This window comes from Hippoglossus stenolepis, chromosome 13, assembly GCF_022539355.2.
Source record: "Hippoglossus stenolepis isolate QCI-W04-F060 chromosome 13, HSTE1.2, whole genome shotgun sequence".
Lineage (NCBI taxonomy): Eukaryota > Metazoa > Chordata > Actinopteri > Pleuronectiformes > Pleuronectidae > Hippoglossus > Hippoglossus stenolepis.
This window is the reverse complement of record NC_061495.1, coordinates 13,050,118-13,076,912: the sequence shown is the minus strand read 5'-3', so window position 1 is coordinate 13,076,912 and position 26,795 is coordinate 13,050,118. Positions and strand designations below refer to the sequence as shown.

Here is a 26,795-nt window from a genome sequence, read left to right as displayed (position 1 = left end):
GAGAGGGAGATGGAGGAAGCAGAGGAGGTGGATGAAGAGGTGGCGGTAGAGGAGGTGGAGGAAGTGGAGCAGGTGGAGCAGGTGGAGGTGGTGGTGGAGGAAGAGGAGGAAGTGGAGGAGGAGGTGGCGGTGGAGGAGGGAATGGAGGTGGTGGTGGGGGGAGGAGCGGAGTGGTGGGTTACCGCTCTGGAATGTGTGCGCGCTCCCGAGCCTCTCTCTGTTCTCGTCTGTCGCGCCCGCTCAGCCAGAACTTCTCCGTGAGCGCGCCGCCTCGCGACAGACAGACAGGTCTGGAAGTGGAGGAGGAGGAGGAGGAGGAGGAGGAGGCAGGACGACGCTGCTGCTGCCGGAGCAGGAGGGGAATGATGGCGGAGAGCGACCAGAAGTGGCAAGTTTGAGGCGGCGAAGAAAAAGCGGGGACGACATTTCGGAGGCCGAACACGATGAGGCGAGTGGGAGGTGAGAGGCGAGCACAGTTGTTGACCTTTGTTCGGCTGGTGTGTGTCGGACATTTCTCACCGCTCGTACTTGAAACGCCACAATGAGCTGTTGAGAGCGAGGCAGCAGTGTTGAAGTGTTGGCCCAGAGTTTAACTTCGGTTTAACCTCTCCGGTGACGCGTTACCAGCGAAACTAACGCAGTTAACTACTTAAACCAAGTGCAGGTAAAGTTGCTAGCTAGTTAAAGGGTTAACAGTGGTTAGCTAACGCTCGAAGTGCGATAACAATCGAAATGCATACAAACGACTCCACACGTTACTTTTAAGCTAGCGTTACTTTGTGTTTTGAAGCGAATTTTTAAACCCATTATGATTTGATTGGCACTTTAATGGCTGCCTTTATGTACAGTGTGTGTGTATATATATATGTTAGGTCTCTGTATTAACCGACTTTTCCCTGTGTGTTTCTCTATGAAGATGACTTCCCTGTGACTGTGTAGTTGAGACAACAGGGCTCCACAGCAGCTCCCCCTCACCATGGCACCGCATGCGTAAAAGTGGAGGAATAAAAGTTGACCAGCAATCCACTACACTCTCTCCCCGAAACCCTGCTTTTCTGACAGTGGCTGCAGAAACAAACAAACAAAAATGATCAAAGCAGAAAGCAAAGTGGGCGAGAGGACCCTGAGGAGTGCGTCCCCCCACAGAAACGCTTACAAGTCTGACTTCCACGCCATCAAATGCACCTTTGATGGGCCAAAGTCTGAGGGCTCCGCCAAATCGTATACGAATGGCTCCAGCGACACCCGGGAGGACTCAAGGGGGAGGCCGTTTGGCACCAGAGTGAATAAGATAAAGAACATATTCCTGCAGATGGATGGTCAGCAGCAAGAGTGTCAAGAAGCAAAACCGCCTTTAAAGTCTGAGGTGACCCCGGTTTCCCCGCCGAAGGTGCAGTTTCCGGTCAACACGCAAAAAGCCAACTTCAACACCACCGCAAGCCCTGAAACACAAAATTTAGAGAAAACACCCAAGGGGGAGGATGTTGAGATTGACAAAGTGGCTTTGGCGGAGAAGTTTTCTTCGACCAGAAAACTCTTTGAAAGACGCGTCAAAGAGCCGCCCGCAGGTGAAAAGCAATCCCCGAACAGAGTGGTGAGTCGCCTGTCCCTAGGAAGCGCCTCTGATGAGGGGAAAAGCACAAGGAGAGTATCGGGATCTTCGGAGACCACTATCAAATCAGAGCAGACTCCCACATCAACGGAAAACAGTCGAGATGAAAAGGCTGATGGTGAGAAAAAGAATGTGTCGAGAGCGTCTCTGAATTCGGGACCAATTTCTCGGAGGCTGGAGAATTACATGGCTGAGAATGACTCAGAAGACAACAACACGGCTTCTGGAAAAGGCGCGACGGTGTCTGCCAAGCAGCACAGTACCACTGAACACTCACTGCCTACCTCTCCAACAAGGGACAGCTTACATAAACCGAGGTCTCCCGTCAAAGAAGCCACTAGCTCTTCACCTGTAACTAATACCACTAACAAAAATACATCCCAGATGCCGCGTGTCGTCGACAAACAGTCGACCCCTGGGTCTGATTGCGGTCTCAAACCAACAACTCCAATAAGTAATGCAGCCCACAAGTCTGTTTCTCCAACAACTGATGCCACTCACAAACCCCTCTCATCAGAGAAAACGACTCCAATTAGCCACGGCTACAAGGGCTCCTCGTCAACCAGTGATGGATTTAGCAGGACATCTATTGGTCGGGATGAAAGCAAGCCACATAGTCCACCCCCGAGGGATGTGAAGCAGCCTCCTCCATCAGCTGATGGCTTTCAGGAAACCAACAGGACCAAATACTCTGAAAAATCCAAGAGTAATGACAGTGTGGTACATGTTCCTGCCAGGGAAAATCCACCCAGCCAGAGCTCATCACTGGACTCCAGAGGGGTGGGCATGGTACGGGCAGAGTTGGTGGTTGTTCAGAATGAGTCTTCGGAGAGTGAAGAGAATGAAGATGAGAACGCTGAAGATTGTGTGTTCGTGGAGGAGACAGTGCAAAGCCTTACAGAGCAACCGATAGAACTGAAAAGAACCTTTCAACCAGAAATACAGAACTGTAACACTCCTAATGAAGTCATGGTAAGAGATGTTGCAAGAGAGACACAAAGGTTAGCAGAGAGTGTGGGTGAAGGTAGAGTCCTCGAGGACGTAGAGGGATTTGAGTCAGATGAGGACAGAGGAGAATATAGTTTTATTTCAAATCAAGACGGTGGTGATGAGGAAGATGATGAGGTAGCAGAGGAAGAGACTGAGCTGGAGGAGCAGGTGGGCGAGAGCATCGTGGATGGAGGCTCTCCAGTGGTGTACGGTATTGAGAACGCAGCCTTTGTGGATGACAGGGATGCGGACCATGTCCTCAGGGAAGAGGAGGAGGAAGAAGAGGAGGTGGATCAAATGTATGTGGAGTATGATGACTGTTATGAAGCCCCTGGTCTGTCAGATGAGGAGGGGCCTCCCACAAAGAGGAAAATCAACTTCTCCACAGGTCCAATTCTGGTAAGTTTGTTGTGTTGTGTTTACATTTGAAACACCTGAAGCACCAAAAAACACATTGCACAAACCTGTCATCACAAACCACTGAATCAGCAATGATGTGTGAACTAGGCGTTTCCCCGCAGACACAAGACAAATTAGAAGAGGTTGCAAGTATGTTTTTTGTGGGATATTGATGTCACAGCTTCTGCACTCTATCATCAGACATGCTTTGAAACAGCTCAGAAAAATCTCAACTAGTAGTTTATTTTATCTTAGTGACCAGGGAGGCGGGTAGTTCGTCAACCTCGTCTCCTTAATCTTGCAAGAGAGAGATCCGCAGAGTCGGGAGAACTTTGGGGGATGTGAGTTTGCAACGTTGTTTGTGTGATATTTTTGGAAAATATTGTTTGCATAATAAAGCGTGCAAGATTGGGGCCACAGTTGAACGAGGGCAGGAGTGAGACAGAGATGTGAAGCTTTTAAGACTGTAGCAGAAGAAAGAAACCAGGGTCTACCCCTGAGTCACTGCACTGGTGGTTTGGCATTTTTTACTCTGGTTCCTGTCTGTTGTGATTCATGAGGGACTTTTCTCTTCTTTCCAACATGGTGGAATTCAGGGATTTGATTCAGCCATATGATCTCTTTTACAGCTTATGGAAATGTTATTTCTATGGCTGCAGGGAGAATTCTTTATTTTTTATTATCAATAAATTTATAAAGATATAAATCTTTGTGAACAGCAGAGAGGCACATTCTGCATTTTTCCATTTCTCTGATCTATCATCTTCTTGGCTTTTGTGACTGTGAGTGGTGGAGCATCATTTCATTGTGAATAGATGTTCTACAGTTGAGTTTGTAGAGCTTGGTGATACCGACAAAATAACTGTCTTAGGTAGCCTTCATGCAAAAAGCAATCATGATTATATTTGTTTTATTTTACCTTCCTACAATAGTCAAGTTTGGAGAAATAATGCAACCCTAAAGACAGCATTATATTGATGTCTTCCATAAATAACAATCCATGTAATCGCATACCATATTAGGTACAGTACATGTATTTGACACATGTCTCAGCTTTACAGTTATGTAGTCCAACTGATTTTCCAGTTGGTGTAATCTCTATTATGGTATTGCCACATATCATTTGCTGTAAATACTGCCTGTGGGTATTTTAAGGGTGTGGGGGTAATATCTTCCACCATGGATATTTCACTATCAACATGTTGCTAAATCGGGGGAAAACAAATCACCCTAGTGCACTCCACTCTGCTTTCTAAATAGCTCAGTGTTTATCCAGGCCTTAAAATGTGCTGTTATCTCAGGGTGTGGACCCCCCCTCCTCATCCCAGTCATCCTGGCAGGGGGTCCTGGGAGAGGGGACCAGAAGCTGACCTGGACTGGAGGGGACACAAACAAGAGTGCACTTCCTCCGTCCACAGTTGAGCTGTGACAGAGATAAACACAGCTTTACAGTTCACAACAATATGCTAGACTGTGTCTGGGGTCGGTAGCAGCTCAGTCCTCATAACACCCATCAGAGACTTTATATCAAACAGAAATAGCTGACACATGGTTGCATTTGTTACGTGGGGTTCATCCAAAACTATTTCCACAATTAACCTTTACGTTTTCTTTGATAATTAATGGGTTGCTTCTTCCCACATTCTCATAGTATGTACTGTGTGGGAAGTTTAGTGTGTGCGATGCTCAGGTGGACATGCACCATGAACCAAATATTATGAGGGGGATGGCCCTTGCTTGATTTAACTGCCCAACTATACCTCTGCCAAGGCCCAGCAGTCTCCTTATGAATTCACAATTAAATTCACAAAATCTGGATTTTTGCTTGGATCTAGACGGAATTGCACACACTCATAAATATCAGTTCCCACAGAGAATCAACAAAAAGGCCCCAACATGCAATGCTCAGGAAAGTGAAAAATTATTCCTGGTTTCCACAAACGTAAACATAACCTCGTTGAAGGCGGAAATAATCCTTTAACCTGGAGTAAAGTAGGCTGGAAAGAGAACAGAGAGTTTTCAAATGGCTATGGTTAAAGATTAATTGTGTTGGCTAATGAAGTCACAGCAAACATTTCTACCGGTGTTCCCTCTAACAGCGACCTCCCGCTAGCGCCGGATCCATCTCTACATTCTGCTTGACAGAGCTGGCATTGTGATCGAGCAAACTTGAGTCTTTACCAACTCTGAGAGAAAAAGTACTTTGTGTTGCTGGCTCACAACAGAATTAGCTCATGTAACCTGAGTCTTTTTGACATTGGATGTGTCCTGTGTGGAAGAGAAAGGTCCTTTTATGAAGAAACGGGTCCAGTTCCTGCATGTCGTGGTCGAAAAAGAAACTTAAATGATGAGCGCTGCACTCACACTGGAGTTATTTTATACCTTTTTATATTTTATGAGAAGATTGTTTTTCATACATTTTAATGCAGAGTCACACTTTAGTAGGACATAGGAATGCTGCAGTCCCATCGCTGCTGTGTCAGTATAAAAGTTTGCAAGTTGGCTGTGTCCTGCAGCTGTATGAGCAGCATAAATATTGAAACACTTCTTTAAAGTGTAACTTTGGTCTTTACAGTGAGGAGGTAGTTTCGTCTATAACTGAAAATTAAAAACAGGCCAGTAACATTAGATTTGTGTGCATCCAGACGTGTCTTTACCCAGAGAAACCTTACAACCTCAGATCACTTTGGTTTAGCAGTTTACAGGTTTGCGTCTGCTGTAAATCACCCATAATCTGGAATAGGGAAAAAAGCCAAGAGTTATCAATGATTAACGCTCCCTGCTGAAGGTGTGTTATCTGCTTCAGGACAAAGACTAATTTTCAGGGTAGTTACATCATATCTCTAGAGAGGTCATCATCTAGGTTTTGTCTGTCATGTCGCACACGAGAAGATTTGTAAAATAAAAGCAGAAAAGAAAATGTCCAAAACCATGGTCTGCACCTGTTGCTTTGCCCCACCCCCGCAAAGTAACAGGAAGTACCACACGCAGTTATATGTCAAGGAAACGCATTGTCCCTACCCGGACGCACAGGGTGTGGTGAAGATTTTTTACCAGTCATTGTAAATGAAAATCCAGCATTTCTTTCTCTGTTTGCACTGAAAGAGCTAAACTGTCCACGTTAGCCACTATCCAAGCATACACATCCTTTTGTCAGTTTGATGCCTGCAGCACTGCTTTGTTTCAGTATCTGTAGACATTTCACAACGTGCCAGGTAGACAGTTTGCACACATTCATGTGGAACCAGATAAGAGCATCATAGGTGCTCTGTGGCTTTTCTACAGTAATGCTTCCAAGCCAGAAAGTGTTTTATTATTTATTCAGGCAGGAAAGTGGGGATCTATTTTCAGAAGATTCTCTAGCTATTCACTGTGTATTTCATGTGATTTAGTGAAAAGCAAAATGGGCAAACCCCATGGACTCATAGTGTTATGCTTTCCATTTCCTATCTGTAATGTGTCTTCTTTCTGGCCAGAGGAATGTGTCTTACAAGACTCCACCCTCATCCAATCATGAGAGGCCCTCCCCTTGTAGGATCCAACTTCTCTCCAGCCACCTGGGCTGCTGGGTGACTATCTGACACGGTGGTGCTGAATACTAATGCAGTCAGCTCAATGCTGTTCATTAAACAGCTTGGCATGTGATGAGTGTGGGGCTGATTGTGATTGCCTTAAAAGGGTTTCATTATGTGATTACGGACCAACACATTAGCTGCGTGTTTTCACTGAAAGTTAGATGTAAATGAGTGTGCAACCTTTCAGCAGCCCTTGCGGGACAAAAGTAGCTTTTGTGGGCCATTCATAAATAGACCTGCTCAACCTGTTCATGTTTGCACTCATGGAAATTTGATTCCATTATGGCACTCTGCTCCACTCAGACTCCACCTCTGGTCATACATGAACACTTCAAGTTCAAGGCAGGAAGACATGCATATTATTTCTGTTTTAGTTAGTGTGAACTCTTTAAAGTGTTTATGATTCCAAGGCCATCAGGGCTTTACACAGGGATATGCCCTGTCTGGTTCTTCTACCTGCGCTTTATTACAAAAACTCATTTAGCAAGTTATCTTGGTTCTAAAACTAAATCACATATTGCATCAGTTCTAAGTTGAAATATTCTTCACAACAACAAAACTGTAATTATAAAGGTATTCGTTCTAATATTTTTCAGTAACCGACCCATCTATTTTCTCCTTGAAGTAGCCTGTCAGTCTTTTCATTTCCAGTTCACTCTATTATTCCATTATAGTGCTATATACTCTCTAAATTATACTCTTATAGTTAATTGCAACTTGTTAATTTACTATTTTGTTAGAAATAAAATGAATATAATAAAGTTGCCGACTGGACTTTAATAAGTGGTCAGCTGTCTGGTGGGCAGCTGGTGGTTGTGGAAAACTGGGGCATTTTTACAGGAAGTACCAGATATTTTGTTCTTCTTCCTCGTGTGTTTACACAGGATCTAAAAACTGGGCCCCATGCCTTCTTTCCTAATTGCTCTATGATCTGCGCCAGGCCACCACCCCTTCCCCAGCTCACTCTCACAGCATGTTTTGATTTGCCGTCTTTCTCTAGGCCCGCTTACATTGCGAACTCCCCAATCCAGTGGTCAGCCCTCGTTTTGCACTGGCAAGAGATTCCTCTGGTTTGCTTTTGCTCACAGCTGCTGACTCATTTCCCACATTGGTATTCAGTTATGGGGAAGGGAACGAAGGGGAAAGATGGAAAGGGTTTCAGTGTGGGTGTGGGCATGTGAACATCTGTGAGGACAGACCACTGCAGTTGTTAAAGATGGATGAAAGGCCCGCACACTGCTGAAGGCGAGCTCTTTGGAGGAAAATTACAGCATGGCATAAGTTGTCTGACCTACAACACAACCTCACTGACCACAACAACAATTTAAGGGCATGAACTGGCATGAAAACACATTATATACCTTGTTTTGTATAAAGTCGACAAGAAATAGTTATTTTTCCTTAAGTTGCATACCTGTTGGAGTCTTGTTGGAGAATTGTGGAACTTCTGCCTGACAGAAGTTTGTTTTGGTTGTGTTTAATTGTTGGACAGTGTTTGCTGAGCCACAAAGGAAAATGGGTAGCTGGAAAATCTGATAGCTGGAGAGGGTAAGAAATGTGAAAGACTTTTTTTGTGAGGCTGAGGCTAATAAAGACTGATTTCTGTTGTTTTTGTCAAGAAGACAGAGGTTGAGTGATTAAGGTTTTTGCAAAGAACAGAGCATTGTTTAAAAACGGTCTGGGAGTCCATGGCAACAGAAAAGTCAGACTTTGGTATTGAGGGGGAGGTAGGACGGAGAAGCCAAGCTACGCTGCTGCTGCTCAGCTAATGCCGGGGCTCAGGATACAGCGGTTCTCCCTATATTCTATTAACCTACATTTTTAACCCTTAATTACTAAAGTCTCCAAAGTCTAAACTAAAAAGCATCTTTCATCCTTGATGAAATTTCTCCCTGCTCTAGTTTTGTGAATCCATTTTTAACTGTCTAAATTATGAGTTGATAAACTTTGTCTGCCTTATTTATAGAAATGTTGTTAAGCTTGTTTTTTAAGAGACAGAATTGGTTTAAAGATGAAAGCAGGACAAGAATGTCTAGAGAAGCTTCTTGGTTAATTGGAAGTTATAATCTTGTCTTTATGTAACTACCAATGGGGGAAAAGCACAATATATGGGTCATAGAGGAAGGACAACGCGTCTCGATTTTCTCCCACTATCCAGTAATGAAGCTCAAATATCTTGGCTAAGAGCACCAGGATTGTGGATGGAGTCGTGATAGCAAGACCCTGTCAATACACGGACCCCCGACCAATCACAAGTCAGGCTCACCACGTTTCACCACGTTTTTATAGCATCAAATAAGTAATTAAAAGTAAACTTACTGGAAAAATGTACACTTTACACATATCAGTGTGATAAGAATTACAACAAGGGTTTTAACGCATACCTTGTTTGGTCCATTTGCTAAAATGGAGGAGGTGGAATTTATGACCAATACTGCAGCCAGCCATCAGTCTATGGCTTGTTCAAGTGTAAAAGGAAGAGGAGGATTCAGAGGGTGAAGAACTCACTTGGGTTGATGGAGGTTTGAGGCCCCATGAATAGCATTCCTGTCTTTCCTACCACAGAACTGCAGTAGTGTGAATAATCTGCCAGTTTCCTATCTATTCAGTTTTCTACTTCTTCTCAGAACATCAGGGGTCCCTGCACATGTACCATATCAGTGCATGTATGTCTTTATCCTAAGATAACACAATATGATTCCACTTGGATACGTTTGTATGAGAATCAGCAGGATGTTGTAAAGCAGAAATAGATGCTGTAATTCCCTTTGACATAATGAGCAGAGGGCTTATCGAGTTATTTTGGAAACTTACTATCACACTGTTTTGGGCTCCATCCAAGGGCTACACAGTGAGGAGACAAAAAGACAGAGGGAGATTGTTTGTGGTTAATTCCTCATGTCTTGACATGCTGCAAGATCTAGACCTCAGACCCTGTTGCCCAGGGTGAAAATGTTTATGTGATGACATCACACACCCTCATGCCAAATGCCTCAATCATTCCTATAATCCTATAGTTTTACTTCATTTAGTTTGGTAAAGGTTCATTCTTCTGTTTTTAGATCTTTTTATGGGTTTCAACACACTTGTGATTCCCATTCTCTACAAGACTAAGACTGTATGCAGTTTGTTATGTTATAATAGTGAGGCTACATCCACACTATGTTTACACCTGCCGTTTACACAACTCCAGAGTTTTCAAGTGTCTGAAACCGAGAAGTTTGATACTGCTTTGGCCCTGTTTTTGCATTAAAACTCCAGGCCTGAGTGTAGTATGGACAGGCAAAAACTAAGACATTTGGAAATGACGCATTTACTTCCTGATTGGTTCTTATCAGTCATGACTAGACCATCTGCAGTGAAGGCAAAACATTGTAAACACTTACAGTTCCAGCTTGTCTTCGGCCCAAGAAAAGAAAGACTGCATCTCAAAGTAATAATAAAAAAGAGCAAATATATTGAAAGTTAAGCTGTGTACAGATTTTGTTTATTTCTTAACATCCAGTATAAAGACGTATGAGTGCTCCATCCGGCTTAGTTGCAAAATATTTTTAACTTCTCATAGCTTTCCACCAGTAAGCAAGCATAGATTATTTTTTACCACAATATGGATAAAATGGAAATGACTTCTGTCTCAGCCCTCATGCAGGATCTTGCTGAGCTTTGTTTGTGCGTGTTATGACATGGATCTTTGCTCTTGAAAGAAATGCTCTGTACTTGCTCACTAACTTGACTTAACTTGATGGCTTCATCATCAAGTTTCAAGTCCAAAGTTCATGCTAAATACTGAATTATCCTTCGTCTCATATTCTACCTGCAACTTGTATTTTCTCATTCACTTACTTTCCCCATTTTCCTGTTTGAATTCCAAATTCCAATTCTTCGCTCCATATAATTGGTATGTCTATTATTCAATAAAACTAACATTCCTCTTTTCACATGCACAGTGGAGCCAGATTATCAGCTTGCTCATTATTAACTCAGTCTACCTCACCTTTTGACATTGTTGCCAACATCCTGTCATGACTCCACTCAGATTAAGACTAATAATCGCCAAGCAGGGGGTTTAGGTATCCGACCTACAGTATAGTCAGGCATTTGGCCCCAGTGGAGTCTGCTAAACTCTAATCTGGTTTATTTTTTATCAACAATTCATTTATAAAAACTCTCAAAGCTCTGGGTGTTGGGACGGTGTGAGGTGCGATGGCCTGTTTGTGCAACTCAGACCTCTTCATCAGTGACTATGCAGACTTCAGAGGAACTTTTAAGATTGTTCAGACTCTGCTGGGAACTCTTGGAAGGTCTTGCTGGCTTGAACTGAAGTTAAAAGACATTGCTTTGCAGCTAACTAGAACTGCAATAATTAGCTGTTTGACAGAAAATATATTACCTCTACCAAGGTTATGTTTGTTAGCAGGATTGTGCAGAAACTGCTGAACTGATTTTGTTGAAACTTGGTGGAGTACGGAGTACAAATTTAAAAACCACAAATTTGGCTGTTTTTCTGATAGTAAGTCAAAAATCCAAGTTTTTGTCTGTTGTTTTGTCGAAACAGGAGATTTAAAGATGTCACCTTGGGAAATGGAAAACTATTTATAGCAACTATCAAGTAAAATATAATGACAATGAGTATTTGCTACTGCCCTGCTGATGACTTTGTTTTTAAATATTATGAACTGTACACTCTCACTACATGGTAACTGAGACACAACAGATGGTCATCTCCAGGCCATTAAATGCTAAATATTGTAGTGCTCACTTTAGCTTGACCCCTGGAGTGTTTTTCGGAGTGGATTAAGAATACCATTTGTACTTGTATCGGTTGAATTCGAGGGGAGCACAAAATGTAGCGGTGTGTGTATTATTAGGCCTTGAGGCTGCTGCTGAGCACTGGAGCATTGGCTCTTGATTGAAGATTAAGTGATGAATTTTTTTTCTTTGCTTCGGTTGTGATTTTATTTCTCTTTTCTATGCTGATGACATCCCCTTGTCTCCTCTAATTATTGATCTTTGCTACATCCACTGCTCAGCTCTCCCCAGCTGTGCCCTACTTTCCACACCGCTCATGTTCTGTCTGTGGGATATAATTTCAAACAGTCTCTGGGACACATCCAGTGTATTGTGAGGCCTGCCTGCAAATTTCTCCGATTCTTACAACTCTCATAAAAGTCCTCAACAGTTTGTCTTGGGAATGCATCTTCTGCTTTGTTGTCCCTGACACTTAATTTGCATCTGTTCATCTTTCAATAAAGATGCAAAAGATGAGTAACAGCAGTTCAATATGCATGTCCGGATATGTGCATATGATTGTATACAGTCGCAAGAAAAAGTGAGCCCTCCATTTATGTATACGTTTGTCATGAAATATGGTTAGACCTTCATATGAGTTTTATTTATGAACCAACACAATCTATTATTACAAATCACACAAATCATTGTATTGTACTTTGCCACATTGTACTTTTACTTTTCCCAGATGAAGGCACCCAGCTTGGATGATTTCAAAGGCACAACCCAAAATTCCCAATGAGGTTAAAAACAAACCAAGAGTAACTGGTAAAGGCCGAAACTAATTACTGGAGCTTGTTAACAAGTCTTTGTCTTTGTTCATCCGTATCAAATTCAAACCATAGTGTTTGGCATGAAACATTGTTCCCATGTCAAGGCACCCTGGAGGAAGCTCCTGCTCAAACAAACAAAGGCGTAGTTTTCCAGATAACACAATGATACTGCACAGCACTACTGGGAAAATGTTCATGGACTGATGAAACTAAGGTTGAAGTGTTTGGGAAGAATATGCAGCACCGCATAACAAAATGAAATCATCACAACAGCAAAAGGCAGCATCATATGGTTTGGGCCTTTGCTGCCTCTGGGCCTGGACAGCTCGGTATTATTGCAGGGAAAATAATTCCTCGGTTTATCTAACAGGATAATGTCAGGGTGGCTCTCTGCCAGCTGAAGCACAGTAGAACTTTGGTGGCTTCAAAACAAAAGGGATAATCCACCTTTTGGAGTGGCCCAGTCTGAGCCCTGACCATAACCAAATATAGTTGTCGTGGAAAGACTTTATTAAATCAGTTCACACTAGACATCGTAAAAATATGGCAGAGCTGAAGCAGTTCTGTAAGAAGAATGGTCCAAAATTCCTCCTGAATGCTGGAAGTGCTTGTTAGAGGTCATTGGTGCCAAAGGATGTTTTAAACAGTTGTCTAATCCAAAGAGTTTACAAATTTATGTTTTTTTGATGTTTTCAATTTAAACACAGAAGATCGTAGTTTGTGCAGTATGAGCTTAAACACAGTGAGTGTGCTTATACTTGGTTGAAGATCAGGTCACATTTTATGACCAGTTTATTGCAGAAAACCAGATTTTTCCACTGGCTTCACATTCTTTTTCTTTCCACTAGTAGCTACAAACCTAAAGATTATTCCTCTTTATAATCTCTGCCAGACATTCTTGTGGAAATTATAACACATTTGATGAGTGCATTTCAATATCAGTGGCCCTAATCATCAACAAAGAGCTGTGCTGTCCTTCAGCAGCTGTTAAATTGTGCCTCAGTAATGCACTAGCGCAGTAATTTCCTTAGTAAATTTCCAGAGAATGTGTGTAATTCTCCCTCACCATGCTTTTTAGACCAAATGAAGAATATGTCCTTGTTCACTTTACCTAGATGGATAAAAATAACTTAAAAGTGAAAATTGTTTGCAGCTCTCTTTGCAGATGCCTCTGATACTCTGTGCACTTTATATTTCAACAATACAGGTCTACAGTACTTTCTCCAATGAGGAATATGATCGGCGAAATGATGACGTGGACCCAGTAGCAGCATCTGCAGAGTATGAGCTAGAGAAGAGAGTGGAGAAGATGGATGTGTTTCCTGTGGAGATCGAGAAAGGTGAGTCTAGTAACCAGTGAGGAACTATAGTGACTAGTGATTATTTTAACAATTAAGGGTTGTGACTGTGTTTTATATTTTGCTGCTGTAATATTGATGTCAAATCAGTGCTATCAAAGTTTTTAGTCTGAATGAATATGAAAATGTTATCCTGTATGCAGTTTTTTCAACCAACTGTTTTCGACCCTATTCATTTCTCTCCATTAGGAGAGAATGGACTTGGCATCAGTATCATAGGAATGGGAGTGGGAGCTGACCAGGGTCTGGAAAAGCTGGGCATTTTTGTGAAAACCATTACAGAGCAAGGAGCAGCTGAGAAAGATGGACGGTGAGTTAACGCAGCAAAACTCCCTCTTTTTTTGCACAACCTCACACTTGGATCTCATTCCAAGAGACTAGTAATGTTTTAATGTCACACTCTAGGAATTCCTAGATTTTATTTTACCCTCCTGAGGACAATAAAGAAAATGGTCCTAATACTTCTGCTATTGTATTTTTTTCATGTTTGCTACTAGGATGGCGGTGGTGAGTTACTCTGCGTTTGAAATGCTTTTAAAAGTTCTTCTTTTAATCCCTATCTTCTGTCTGTCTAGGATACAGGTGAATGACCAGATAGTGGAGGTGGATGGTATCAGTCTGGTTGGCGTTACCCAACTGTTTGCAGCTACAGTTCTGAAGAACACCAAAGGCACAGTGAAGTAAGACAATCTCTGTCTTCATCTAGAAATGAATCTCTCACTGTTGAATGAGTCACTGTAATCTCACAGTCGAGTCTGTCTTTTTCCTGAGAAACCAGAGGCCACGAATGCCTGTGATGTATTGTGGCATGTTAGTGATTTATGATGGGGAAATGAAATAGACCCACACGAAAGGGTCAGGCCTAAACTGCATCCCAAAATTTACATTTTCCTGTAGCAAGTGCAATAGATATGACAGAAGCTGCAATATGGTGTTTCCAGGCAACATGTACAATATTTTATTTAACTGTGGATTTTCATGTTGCATTCTTAAAAATAAAAAATAAAAGGTTCCATATTGGACGGGAGAAGCCAGGGACGCAAAGCGAGGTGGCGCGCCTCATAAGCGAGACGCTGGAGCAGGAGAAGAATCAAGAGCAGGAGGAGGAGCACCTAGATGATCCCTATGAGCACTCCACAGAGGAGGTGAGGTTACTGGACAGTTGTTGCTCATGTTACATGAAATGGCTGGAAGAGATGGTGGATTCCTAAGTATATAGCTCGTGAGCGTTCACTTCATCAGGGCGATTGTATGATTACAGAGCTTGTTATCTGTATTGAAATACTTTGCATTGACACTATAAAGCCACATCTGTTAACGGGTTGTGTGAGGCATCCATATGTGTCTGGTTTTCCGTCCAGTCCTAAGGATTAAGTCAGACATGTTTTTCTAGTTGTAATTACTAGTTGGATGTTGACATTGTTGTTTCCCTCCTGCCACTCCCAGTCCAATCTCACCTAGATCAATGAGGAATCGAGGATCTGGCTGTGAGTAAGCCAAGTGTCACCATTCTGCTGTGTTGAAAAAAGTTTATTCAACTGCTGCCTGTCCAACAGAGTTGTGAAATGTTTGTTTTGCGAAGTTCAAGTAGCCACAAGCCCCGGTCTTTACAATACAGAGATTCAGTCCAGGAGATTGGACTGTAACACATATTTTGTTCTTCAGACTCTGTGTTTCAACACATTTAATTTGAAATGAAACAATGGATATTATATAAAAGTTTCAAGTCTCAGCTTTACAAATGTATTTTTGTTTGAGAAGGTTTCTATCCATATAGAAAGAAGTGTGAGGACGATACTGTCATTTTAACTCATAATGCCCACATTTTGGATCTCCATTGCATCCACCGTCAACTCTTGGTTGTTGTGGGGTCTCTCTGCTTTCAGTCTGGTTTTCAGCAAGTAAAATGCAGCTCAAAAAGTCATTAAGAGCTTTTATTCATGGTGCAATTGATTTTCTGCTCATGCACAAGACCTGTGCTATATGGCTGCTAGGTTTGTATTTGCCATTTTCTAGTTTTCAAGAGAGCACCTTCAATTTTAGTAGAGTCCAACCATTTTATCTGTTGGCTGAAAGATGGCCTATATTAGCCTTTCACAGAGATATTGGTATCTGTGTACTGTAACAACTGTAAAAAATCAAGCCTTAATTATCTTTATTTTTCATGAGGGGTTTGATAACAACATCTTTGTAATTGTTGCCAATTAAAAACAAAATGTATGGGATGATATATCAATATAAAATGTTTTACTCCCTGGTATTGGCCTTGGCCCCCAAAAATCCTTATAGGTACATTTTTTTGTATCAATCCAACTATTGGCAAACCAACTCCATTTGTTATCTCTCTGATTTTGTCCATGAACTATTACAGAAATGTAACAGAACCCCAAGAAACAATTAGTAGCGAAGTGTACAATTACTTTTAAACCCCTGAAATGTGGGCACCATGTATTAAAAGGGTCCTATATCCCAAACAGTTATTTCTATGTTGATGCCAACTGACTCAAATTAAAGCTGAGACTTGGTACTTTTAGTAGTGTGTTCAGGACTGTACTGTATATCTGGGATTTATGGGGAAGTTGATATTTTTATCCCTGCCCTGTGGTTATGCAAAATGTGTGTGTGTGTTTGCAGGTGTGTTTATACTGTCATGATCATTTCATGACTGACAGTATTGATCAAGGTAACGTGTCAATGCATCAGACATGTGTTTCCAAATTCCTACAGAGCCTCAGTGTGAGGCAGCCCACTGATATTTGGTTTTGATGTATCGATTAAAATGTTCTCGCCAGACTGTGACCGGGTGCCACAGGGTGTGTTGTTGACACATGCCGAGCCTGTTCCTGGGCATGTGGGGTGTGTTGGTGTTTGCAATATATAATGCCATGTGTGATATCATATTTCAGGACGAGCGCTATGAGGAACAGGACGGAACGGAGGAGGGGATTCTGTGCTCCAATTTCTCTCCAGGGCGGAACGTAGAGGTGTTTGAGCTGCCGGATTCTGAGGTCTTGTTTATGCCCAGCAACATGGACAGCTCTCAGATGGCCTTCAAGTTCAAAGAGGTATCACCCACATCTGACTATCAGTCCTGTAATCTCTGTTGAGACAACAACGATTCAATAAAATACAGTACTGGGTGTAACCATTTTATTTCCCTTCTTTTGTTGCATAGCTGCAGCTCAAACACAGCGTTGTGGCAGCTGAAATAATTCAACTAAAGGAAAAGGTATGGAAATACAATCATTTAAAAAAATATTTTTCCAAGATATTCATACAATCAAGAGAAAAAAGAAAACTGTCCAGTCACTACACATGAATGCAGTACCATTACATAATAAACCAAATCAGAAAGACATATTATGATATTTCTTCCATTAGTATTTATGCTCTATATATCTAATTCAGATTTTCTGATACTTTGAATGAACTTTTAAAGTAGACATATTATGCTTCTTCAGGTTTTCTTTCCTCTTGTGTGTTGTATAGGAGGTTTATTTATGTAAAAGTTCGGCAAAGTTAAAAAGCCCAAAGTCCACGGTAAAGGGTGCTCCTTCCTCGCAAAGAAAACACTGCTCCTTCTGAAACGCTTCGTCAGTAGTCCAACCAATACTTAGCACAATTATGATGGCAGATGGCCCACATTTGTGTAACCCACGCTTGGTGCCTTGTCTGGCACGCACCCTAACAAAGCCAGGCAAATCCAAAGCAGAGGCCAACTTTTTCGTTCATGCGCTGGAAAGAGTTGACCAATCACAACAGAGTGGGCCAGCTGGCTGGGAGGGCGACTTTAAAATGACTGGAAGTAAAACCCAGTGTTTCAGACAGAGGTTGAAAAGAGGAGCTGCAGCAATGGACACTTTGAAAAAAGTTGTGTGTTTTCAGAACATTAGAGCATGAATGTTTTCAAGCAAATTATATTATGAACCTAAATATAATCATAATATGTCTCCTTTCACTATTATGGCTTTTCATTGACAGATACCGACTCTGGGGATAGTTTTGCTAGCATTTTGGCAGGCTGCAGACTTAAATTCATTAGATCGTAACTTTGAATTATAATACACTGTAAACTTTTGATGTTCTTATCGTAAATTATTGGAGAAAACGGGATACCACTTGACAAGCAGTCAAAATGTGTGACCCAGTTCTTCTAAATTACTGCTTCAAACAATAATTAACACACAGTCTGTGTCAGGCCACCTGTTAAACAAATTCAAATGAACACGTTACCAAAGTTAACACGACATCTGTTTTTAGCTAAGGGCATCGGAGGAGGACAGATCGTTGTGGGAAGCCAGAGAGTCTGCACTGGAGCAAAAGATCGAGGATGGCAATGATAAAATCCTGAAGATGGAGAGTTACTGGCTGGAGGCCCAGTCTCTGTGTAAGAATGTGAATGAACAATTAGCTGAGACTCAGGCCCAGTATGAGACCCTGGACAAGAAGTACAACAAGGCCAAGAAACTGCTCAAAGACTACCAGCAGAAGTAAGTTTGTTCTCTGTTATACAACACTGTAGGATTTAATGGTTCACTATAATCACTGTATTCATAGGACATATTTACTACTCGCTGATTTTACCTTTTGCGATTTATTTCTGTGGTTTGGTGATTACAAGCTAAAGGTCTGACGATAAACCACATTTTCCTGTTTCTTCCCCAGAGAGATAGACTTTGTGAAGAAAGAGGAGGAGCTGAAGAAAACTTTGGATGAAAAAGACAAGTGGTACAGGGAGCAGCTGGAGATCTTACAGAACAGGGTAAGACCACGGTTAAGTATACAGGTGCTTATACACTACAGCGGACTTGCTAGAGACTCTAATAAGCTGAGGTGTCGCTGGTTTGTCCACAGATCTCTGTCCTGGAGTCCAGAGGGACATCAGGTGCAGAGCGTCAGAGTGGTCAGGACTATGCTGCAGAGGAGAGACTGAGCAGCCAAGGCTCAGTCACCAACACACAATCTGTTGACTCACTGTCAGGTACAAAGGGTCATTTACATTCAATTCAATTTAAAACGCAGGTCACTTATTTGACTGTGTGATCTGTCAAACATTCACTTACATGCATCCTAAACTCCTGTGAGCCCTGGTAAATGATTACAACTGCAATATGATGTTTTGTGGCTGATTAAGTTTGTGTTTGTTTATTTAATTCTCTTCTGTAGAACAAGACTGGAGTGAGTTGGTGCCTGAAACTGAGCGTTTGGACACCAGTGCACACAGAGCTAAAGGCTTGCTGGCTCAGAAAGCCAAACGTCAGCCTCCATCCCGGACCAAACTGAAGGAAAGCCTTACAGTGACTTCAACTCACTCTCAGGTCAGAACTGAACTACTGTGGAAATACTGGAACATTGGTTTATGTGCAGCAAATCAAAGACCAGGGTTCTAAGAGCAAATGATTTGGTATGAAAATGCCTAATGACATATTCACACTCAAAACTCATGATGACAAACATTCCCTTTACCTCCTGATGATAGAAGAAGGAAAGAAGCACAGGGAGTGTGTACTTGAATATTGTTTAACTCTGTAGATGAATTTTAATAAACTGAAAAAGAAAAAAAAAACTTTTTATTACCTCAGCCAAGGAGGTAGTGTACCTACCAGGGGTGGATCCAGACTCTTTTTGTCATTGCATTTTCCAAGGAAATAATTCATGGGTCTTCAAAAAATCTGGCGTGTGTGAAATTTGGTGCAGCTTTATTGAATTCAAGGAGACTGTATTGTGCCTTGGCGGAGGTTTGCACTCTACTGAGTGCCGTTCTAGTTTGTTGCTGTGACTGAGCTGTAAACTTCCTGCCCCTTGTTCTACCTTCTTAAAAGCAAAATTTAGAAATATCTCAAATCTGTCAGGAAACAGGTGCCAGACTGTTGTGGTGTCGAGGAAGCACTTTTCCTAAAAAGCAGAGTTCACACACAACAAACAGCTGTTATGAAATACAAGAGGAAAAAAACATTTTGCTTCTTTAAAACAACAATATACCTTTTATAATGAATAATATAGAAATAATACAACGCACCAGGAATCTATTTTTGTTTTGATAATAGGGTCAAATGTGTGTCATGTAAAAAGTAGGCATACATGCTTCAGCTAATCAGAACAGAGCAGTAGGGCTTTCTGTTATGTTTAGCTTTCATCCCCTCTTCCTCGCATTGTCCTCGTAAATAATTATCTTTGTCTCCACAGGAAACTGAAGAAGACGACGAGCAGGAGGAGCAGGAATCTCCCAGGAGGCGGAGGTCTATCCAGGAGAGCCTCTCCCTCCCTGTGACCGCCTGCTATCCTGGGAATGGACAGAAAGATAAGCCCAGCGAGGCCAGAGAGGGATCCAGGAGTAAGGTGGAGCTCTCCAGCAGCCCGTCTTTGTCACCATCACAGGGCGACAGCATTGAAAGCAGCGGAAGTCCTTCTTTGTCTCCTCCAAAAGACGGCTCCTCACCACATTCCCCCTCTGGATTCATGCGCAACGCCAAGAAGAGAGAGTCCAAAGGGAAGGGCAAAGATTCCAAAGGTCTGTGAGGCCCAATTACAATGGCTGCATTAGCAAAGCTTTTACTTACAGTGTTACTGATACTGATAATTATGGTTTGATTCCAGAGGAGTTAAATGAGCCTTCACCAACAGGAAAACCTAAAAGACGATTTCCAGACTTTGGGTAGGTCTCCACAGAAACCACTATTTATTTGTTTGCAATTTCCCACCATTTTGTTCTCATGAAACAAATGTTACCGGTGTTAAAAACAGTGGCCTCCGGAAGTCAGGAGGCAAAGGAAAAAAACAACAGGACAAGGACGCGATGAGAGCATCTTTGGACAGCAGGTACAGTATTACTAGTATAAATATGGTTTATAGTGACATTATAAAGTTGATTCATATTAAAATGACTTTTCAAGCTTTTATAAATTCAAAGAAGTACATTACTACCGTATTGGGCTGTAAGAGATATGTCAGAAATCTTTGTTTTACTGAATTATTAATGGAAAAAACATTACATCCTCATTGGAAAACAAAGGCTCGTGTAAATAGCTTAACGCCACAAAGACTATTTGTTTAATTTTTGTATATGCATATTACACTTCTACACTCCTGTTGTCAAAGCTTAATATAGATTGCCTTTTTTCCCCCATATCTGAGTGTCTAACTGTTTTTTGTTTCTTCTTTCTTTGATTTCCAGGGGGTCGGCAGAGTTACTGGATGAACCTGGAGCAGGGAACCTGTCTCCTGCAGAGTCCATGACCTCCATCCCTACCTGTATGCCCTTCACCTGGTTTGGAGACAAGGAGAGGGACAGAGACAGAGAGCCGTCCTCTTCCAGCAGCAGCCTGCCGTACACTGCAACTGAGATGAGCAGCGAGCAAAGCCATGATCGCAAGAATAAAGTATGAAACTTCCTCTGACTTAATATATATGAAAGTAAATACGCGATGTCGAGAGTATTTGTATCCGGTACTGCATTAAGCTATAAGTACATAAATGAAAAGGAGATGAGACATCTGTGGGGTTACTTGTCTCTGACTGACTTGACCATGCTATATTTCTTGCATCACTGAAAGTGTAAAACTAGTAGACACATAACAGAAGGCTGTTTACAGACATGTGCCGTTACTTTCAGGTTTTCAAAATAAGCTACACTGTGCAGAGGCCACAGTAACTGGATCCATATGTTAGAATTCAGAGGGATGGGGAGAGTTTCCAAAAAAAGTGACTCATGAAACGCAGCCAGTGAAACGGCTGAAACCGTCCAGAGGCTGCGGTTCGGCTGATGTTCCCACGTTTCTGTTTAATGAGTTCAAGACGCGAGCTGAACCAAAGTGAAATAATTACTAAGAGAAGGGTTTTGGTTGTTTTGCTGTGTACACTATGGCAGGTTTTTGTCAGTGCTTATTTCTCACTGAATCATGTTTCCTTTAAACAGACAAATCTCTCCTGGTCCTCTTTATTCAGTCGCTCATTAGATTTGGTACAGTATACAACTTTTGTTTTTCGCCTTTTGATTTTAGATGATTAGCTAGAGCATTACTAACAAGCGCTGCTCTGCAACCCGTAATTTCGCATCTCAACACGTCTTGTGAAAAAAACATTTGGTGTCGTGGGTTTGTGGTTGTGCTATTAGAAACTAGAACTACATATAAGAAACCTTAATTTTCAAATTTTTCTAATGTATCTTCATATTCAGAAAGCCTCTTGGCTCATATTAGTGACTAATGAAGCCCAAAAAAGTTTCCAGCAAATCAAATCTGAACTGGATATTATGATTTATGTGTGAAATCAACACTAACTGCTTTTAAGTAACTAACTTGTATTTTGCAGCCTGTTTTTATTATGAAATCCTCACCCCACATAATGAAATTAAACTGCACATTCTTTAACATAGCTGGTGCAACCGCCTGCACATCTGGATGTTTCCTTTTATTCCCTAATTAACTCACATATGTGTCTGAAAAACAAGCTGCAGTTTATATTTTTAGACTGGATTCCTAAAGGGTTCATCTAACAGCACATGTTTGTGTTCTTACGGCCTTTGCACATCAATTGCGACGTGAATAATTCAGAGGCAACTTTCGACGTGCCGGACTATTATTAACTGTGACGCCTTGGGAAAAGAAAGATGGAATCAGCATTAAACAATGTTGTTTTGGTCCTTTGACTAAGTAAAAGGAAAAACTGAGAAACTTTTCAGTGCTTGGTTCAGGAGCATAAACTATACCAAAGCTGCTTCAGGATGTATTTCAGGACGTTGGACAGTTTGAGGAACATCTGGCACCAAGATCATAGTTTGTCTTTATTATTTAGGTCCCATCTGTAAACAGTTACAGCTGGTTCAATTTGGTTCACATTTGGTTTAATAATTTTCTTCGACTGGAGTTGTGTCGCCTGCCGTATGATTTTAGCTTCAAGTCGGCCACCTCGTATTCTTTTCAAAGAAAAAAAATAGAACATAGTAAATTAAATAAACCTACGACAATCAAACTTAATATCAGACTGGATAGAAAAGTTGTTCTTTAGTTAGATGAGTGTGTGTGTCTGAAGCGAAACCTTGAAAAGAATGTACCTAGGTCCGAAAAAACAAAAGCCTCAATCGCCCAGCATAATCCCGTCGCTGATATAAAAGCTTGCATTGACTTAGTCTGCAAATTTATTGCATAAAAAACAACGCTTCTACTGTGCAAAGGCCTGTCGTGTTAGTTACTGTAGTTTAGAAGTTGTTGCTGTAGTTGGTGGTGGACTGGTTTTAGCTTTTATCACTTAGAATATTGTGCTTCGTAGTAGATGTTTGATCTTCTCACTTTCTTCTTTCCACACGTCGAAGATCAAACTTGGATTACTGCCACTGAAATCGTTTTTGAATAATTTCTCGTCATCAATCCAACACTCTCCTCTCACAGCCCCTCACACCTGCAGCACCATGTTTGTGTTCCTCCCGTAGATCTGTTGTGTGGTCGTGACTTTTCAGTAAATGAGTTCCTTGTTTCCACTTGTTCCAGAGTTTTTCAGTCATAGATGATTCTAACGCTGCCAGTCCCAGTTCAGACATCTCTGGGTTAGTTGCTGAGCCCAATCTGTCTGGGCGCTCACACACTTTAATCTTCTCTTCCAGCGAGGTGAGTTTCTCGCCGTTGTTGCACCGTCACACAAAAGCCACGTGGGACGCCTTGATGCAGCTGAGAGGCCATGTTCTCAAGCATGCTCTTTGAGCCCCCCCCCACGCGCACACATCACACACACTTTTTAATAGCTGAGGTTAAATCCTGACTGGAGAAGGAGTAGAAGAGCTGCATGCGTGTGTGTGTTAGAGCAATTCTGATGTGTGCTACAAGTCGTTTGGCTTAGCTCAAGTCAGCTGATATGTGAAGTTTGTATGTTTGCCTCTGTTAGAACTGTTGACCAGTGCTTTATTTTCTGTACAAGCTTTTGGCACAGAACACAACTGATGGCTCTGCTGCCTGCTTAGTGGTATTTCACCTCTCTTATCATAGTCAATTCTTTAAGTGTCTCAGTTTCTCTCAGTAAAACACGAGGACGCACGGTGACATGCATCTGAGAATGTTGGTATTTTGCTGTCATTGCATGCATGTTTTTTTCTCAGCACTATCCTGGTGAATTTGTACATTACACACATCAGTAGGACTTGCACATGTCCTTTTTGTTTATTGTTTACATACTGCTGTTGGCTTTACTTCACTTTGCCCTCCCGCCCCAGCCTACGTTATCTTTAACTTGAACTCTTTTTAAGTGATTTTTATGAATGTACTGGAAAACATGATCAATGTTTTATGGCCATTAACTAGAATAGCACTTAGTAGAGTGCACACCTCCACCAGAGCCCAACAGTCCCCTTAAATTAAACCATGCCGCACCAAATTTCCCAAACTCACAAATACATGACAATTTTAAGAAAGCCCTATGAATCACATCCACTGCAAAATGTAATGTTTTTACAATGAAACCTCTTTGGTGGAGATAATTACACAGATCCAAACACATAGATTTGATTGTAACTGGCTGTTACACATTACTCAAAGCCATCAACTATACATCTTTCTATAAAGTTGTTATAAACTATTTTCCATGCACCAGACATGAGCAGGGATCTTTTCACTGAAGAGCGAAACAACATATTACACAAAAGAGTTGTGCACTGGAAAGATTTTCAGAACCCTGCACAGATTTATTTTCATTTGAATGAAAAGTACAAAATGTTGATGCTCTTATTAAAGCAGCAGTGAGATTATTAATCTACTGTCTGTTTGTTTTATCTGTGTCCTGTGTAGACTCTGGATGATGAACCAGTAGCTACAGGGAAGGAGTATCAGTGGCAGAACCGGCCTGTGACTGAATGGACCAATCAGCAAGTGTGCCACTGGTTGATGGGCATGAACATGGACCAGTACACACCTGAATTCACAGCCAAGGGAGTGGATGGACAGCAGCTCCTGAACCTGGATAGTGACAAATTAAAGGTGAGGGGAAAACATACACACACAGTGGGATCCACAATTTGGACTATTTTCCCAATGAATATGAATGATGATGATGATGATAATTGACTCGGGATTATCTGTGTTATGATGTAGCTGGAAGGATCATGATGTTTTAAATGATGTTTTTAATGTCGTCATACAAAGAGGCCTCTGTCGCTGTCAAATCAGTCCTTAGTTAAGCCTTGTCAGCCTTTGACTGCCACCCTGTGGCAAGAAGTTGCAAGTTAGAGAGAACGTTGTCATTTCCAGCTCTGCAGCCCCTGTGAGGAAAAGACATGAAGGACAAGGAGAGAAAACTTCACGACAGGAAGACTGAATAGGGATGATGGGAGAACTACCCATCGTCAATGTTTGACACTTATTCTGAATATAACAACATAACGTTCACATCAAAGCAGTTTTTAAAATCAGACTAAAATTACATAGTTGAATATTTTAATCCTAATTATTACCTTTCTAATTATTTGAGTAATAGTTAGTGTAGTTTTTAGGTTAATATCTTGACATGAATCCCAAGGTCATCAAGAATCTTTGGGTTTTATATTGATGTCGGGACAAACAAATGTTAATTGAAGACATCACATTAACTCTGTGAATTTAGTAAAGACTGAAAAGTAATGAATGGTGATGATAAGAAATTATGCAACATTAGTCGCAGCCCTCAATATGCTCTGATGTGTTAAACGTCTGCTCTTTGTCCTTCAGGCTCTCGGCGTGTCGAGTCAGAGCGACCGCTCAACGATCAAGAAAAAGCTGAAGGACATGCGCAAAGCCCAGGAGAAGCTGGAGAAGCAGAGGGAGAAAAGAGAGAAGGAGGTTCGACGCAGTGGGAAACTTCCCGTCAGTAATGACTCTGTCTGCTGAGGGGGCAGCTCTGTTCTCTGAAGTCACGTAGCATCAAGTCTATCCCCACACAGAACTCTAAGAAAACACTTTTTATACTGATTGCGTCATGTTCTTCATTCCACATGTTAATGCCAATAACCACAGAACTTTGTCCCTGCCTGAGGTGCCAGTAGTGATTTAACTTCTTACTGTAGTTCCTGTCTCTTCCCTCATTGCTGTTTTCTCCCAAATGTTTTAACAAACATCAGCTCAAACCGTTTTATCTGTTAGTCGGGGGGGGTAAAAAAAACACTCATGAGTTGGATATGTGACCAAAAAGGTATCCTAAAAATGTTTTACCACTAAAAAGCTCTAATTATAAAACGTCAGATACGATGTAGTTTGGTGCAAATCATACACAAGTTTAAATGAAATGTATACTGCTTTTTACGCATTTTATATTTTTGCTAGTATAACTTGCCTGTTTCCGTGTACACCTCCTCTGCAGGAACCATTATTGTACAGTTCAGATAAAAGCACTATATTTGTCTTTTAAGCTTCAATGGGCGACAAGGTTTTAAATGTATAAATCCGTTTTATACATGTGCCTATTGAACTGCATATCTTTTTTTTTTTTTTTTACTCAAATTCCATTGTTCATTTTATACTATCTAAATTTTTCTACTAAGTAGAATAGCCACGCTGTTGTTTTTGCTGAATGGAAAGCAAAAATAAACCAAACGAATCAAGTAGTGACGAGGTGAATGCTGCTCCTGTTGTCCCTGACTCTGACTGTGTGTGGCTGAGATGGGACCGTGGTGCTCCATGTAAAAACACACACCATGTGCAGGTCCGCTACACGTACACCTCGCTGGTCCGGTAGAGGGTGAGATGAGCCTATGACAAGGACTTGTGTGAGTCGGGAGCACAGCTTCATGTATGAATGTGAGGCCGGAAGAAGAGTCACTGACGGATAAACTCAACTTCTTCCTTGTTTTTTTCTCGAGCATTGACTCCATGTGCTGTATAGAATACAACATGTTGGGACTGCAAGAAAAATGATGTTTTCCACGTCTTCTGGAATGGAGAAACATTTCTTGGTACATACGGCTACAATAAACTAATTTTCACTTTATGCAATGTTTGTTTCGTAGTCGTCATTCGTCACCAGGTAGCAACGGGTTATATTTACTGTGGTCTATAGTTTAGTAGGTTAACATTGCACAGGTCTGTCTTCTTCAATAGTTTCTTTATAAATTCTTTATAGATAAAACATGTTATATCATCCACAATGTGCCACAAATACTTGGTGTCGATGGCCTGATTGAAATTTACCCTTTAAAGCCACACCAACTTTTACTGAGCAACGGCGCCCCCTGCAGCCAAACACGATTATTACTGTGGAATAAGAACAGCCTATCAATGTGTTGACTGGAGATCTGACCGTCCCACTGACTGAACTGAAACACTACTCAACAATAGATATTACCCAT

At 41.5% G+C, this 26,795-nt stretch overlaps 1 protein-coding gene across 4 annotated transcripts; it reads left to right on the top strand.

Annotated features, from left to right (window-relative positions):
- Positions 1 to 282: 282 nt before the first annotated feature.
- ppp1r9ala (protein phosphatase 1 regulatory subunit 9A-like A) lies at positions 283 to 26,437 on the top strand. Of its 4 annotated transcripts, XM_035175026.2 has the most exons (20): positions 285 to 459; positions 917 to 3,001; positions 13,345 to 13,477; positions 13,685 to 13,805; positions 14,071 to 14,175; positions 14,505 to 14,640; positions 16,402 to 16,560; positions 16,671 to 16,724; positions 17,756 to 17,985; positions 18,161 to 18,257; positions 18,350 to 18,476; positions 18,662 to 18,813; positions 19,682 to 20,006; positions 20,093 to 20,150; positions 20,240 to 20,314; positions 20,670 to 20,874; positions 21,411 to 21,455; positions 22,981 to 23,097; positions 24,268 to 24,456; positions 25,183 to 26,437. In XM_035175026.2, exons 2-20 carry the CDS (start codon positions 1,088 to 1,090, stop codon positions 25,339 to 25,341), a joined length of 4,401 nt encoding a protein of 1,466 aa, XP_035030917.1. In that variant the 5' UTR covers positions 285 to 459; positions 917 to 1,087; the 3' UTR covers positions 25,342 to 26,437. The 4 variants fall into 4 exon arrangements, with proteins under 4 accessions (XP_035030922.1, XP_035030917.1, XP_035030919.1 ...); XM_035175028.2 differs by lacking the exon at positions 21,411 to 21,455; XM_035175029.2 differs by lacking the exons at positions 21,411 to 21,455; positions 22,981 to 23,097.
- Positions 26,438 to 26,795: the final 358 nt, after the last annotated feature.

Bases quoted from the DNA above. Each gene is read 5' to 3' on its own strand.
- ppp1r9ala (XM_035175026.2), top strand. From the start codon at position 1,088: ATGATCAAAGCAGAAAGCAAAGTGGGCGAGAGGACCCTGAGGAGTGCG. The intron at 18,258-18,349 runs GTAAGACCACGG...GTTTGTCCACAG, and splicing joins TGGAGATCTTACAGAACAGG to ATCTCTGTCCTGGAGTCCAG. The intron at 23,098-24,267 runs GTGAGTTTCTCG...TGTCCTGTGTAG, and splicing joins TAATCTTCTCTTCCAGCGAG to ACTCTGGATGATGAACCAGT.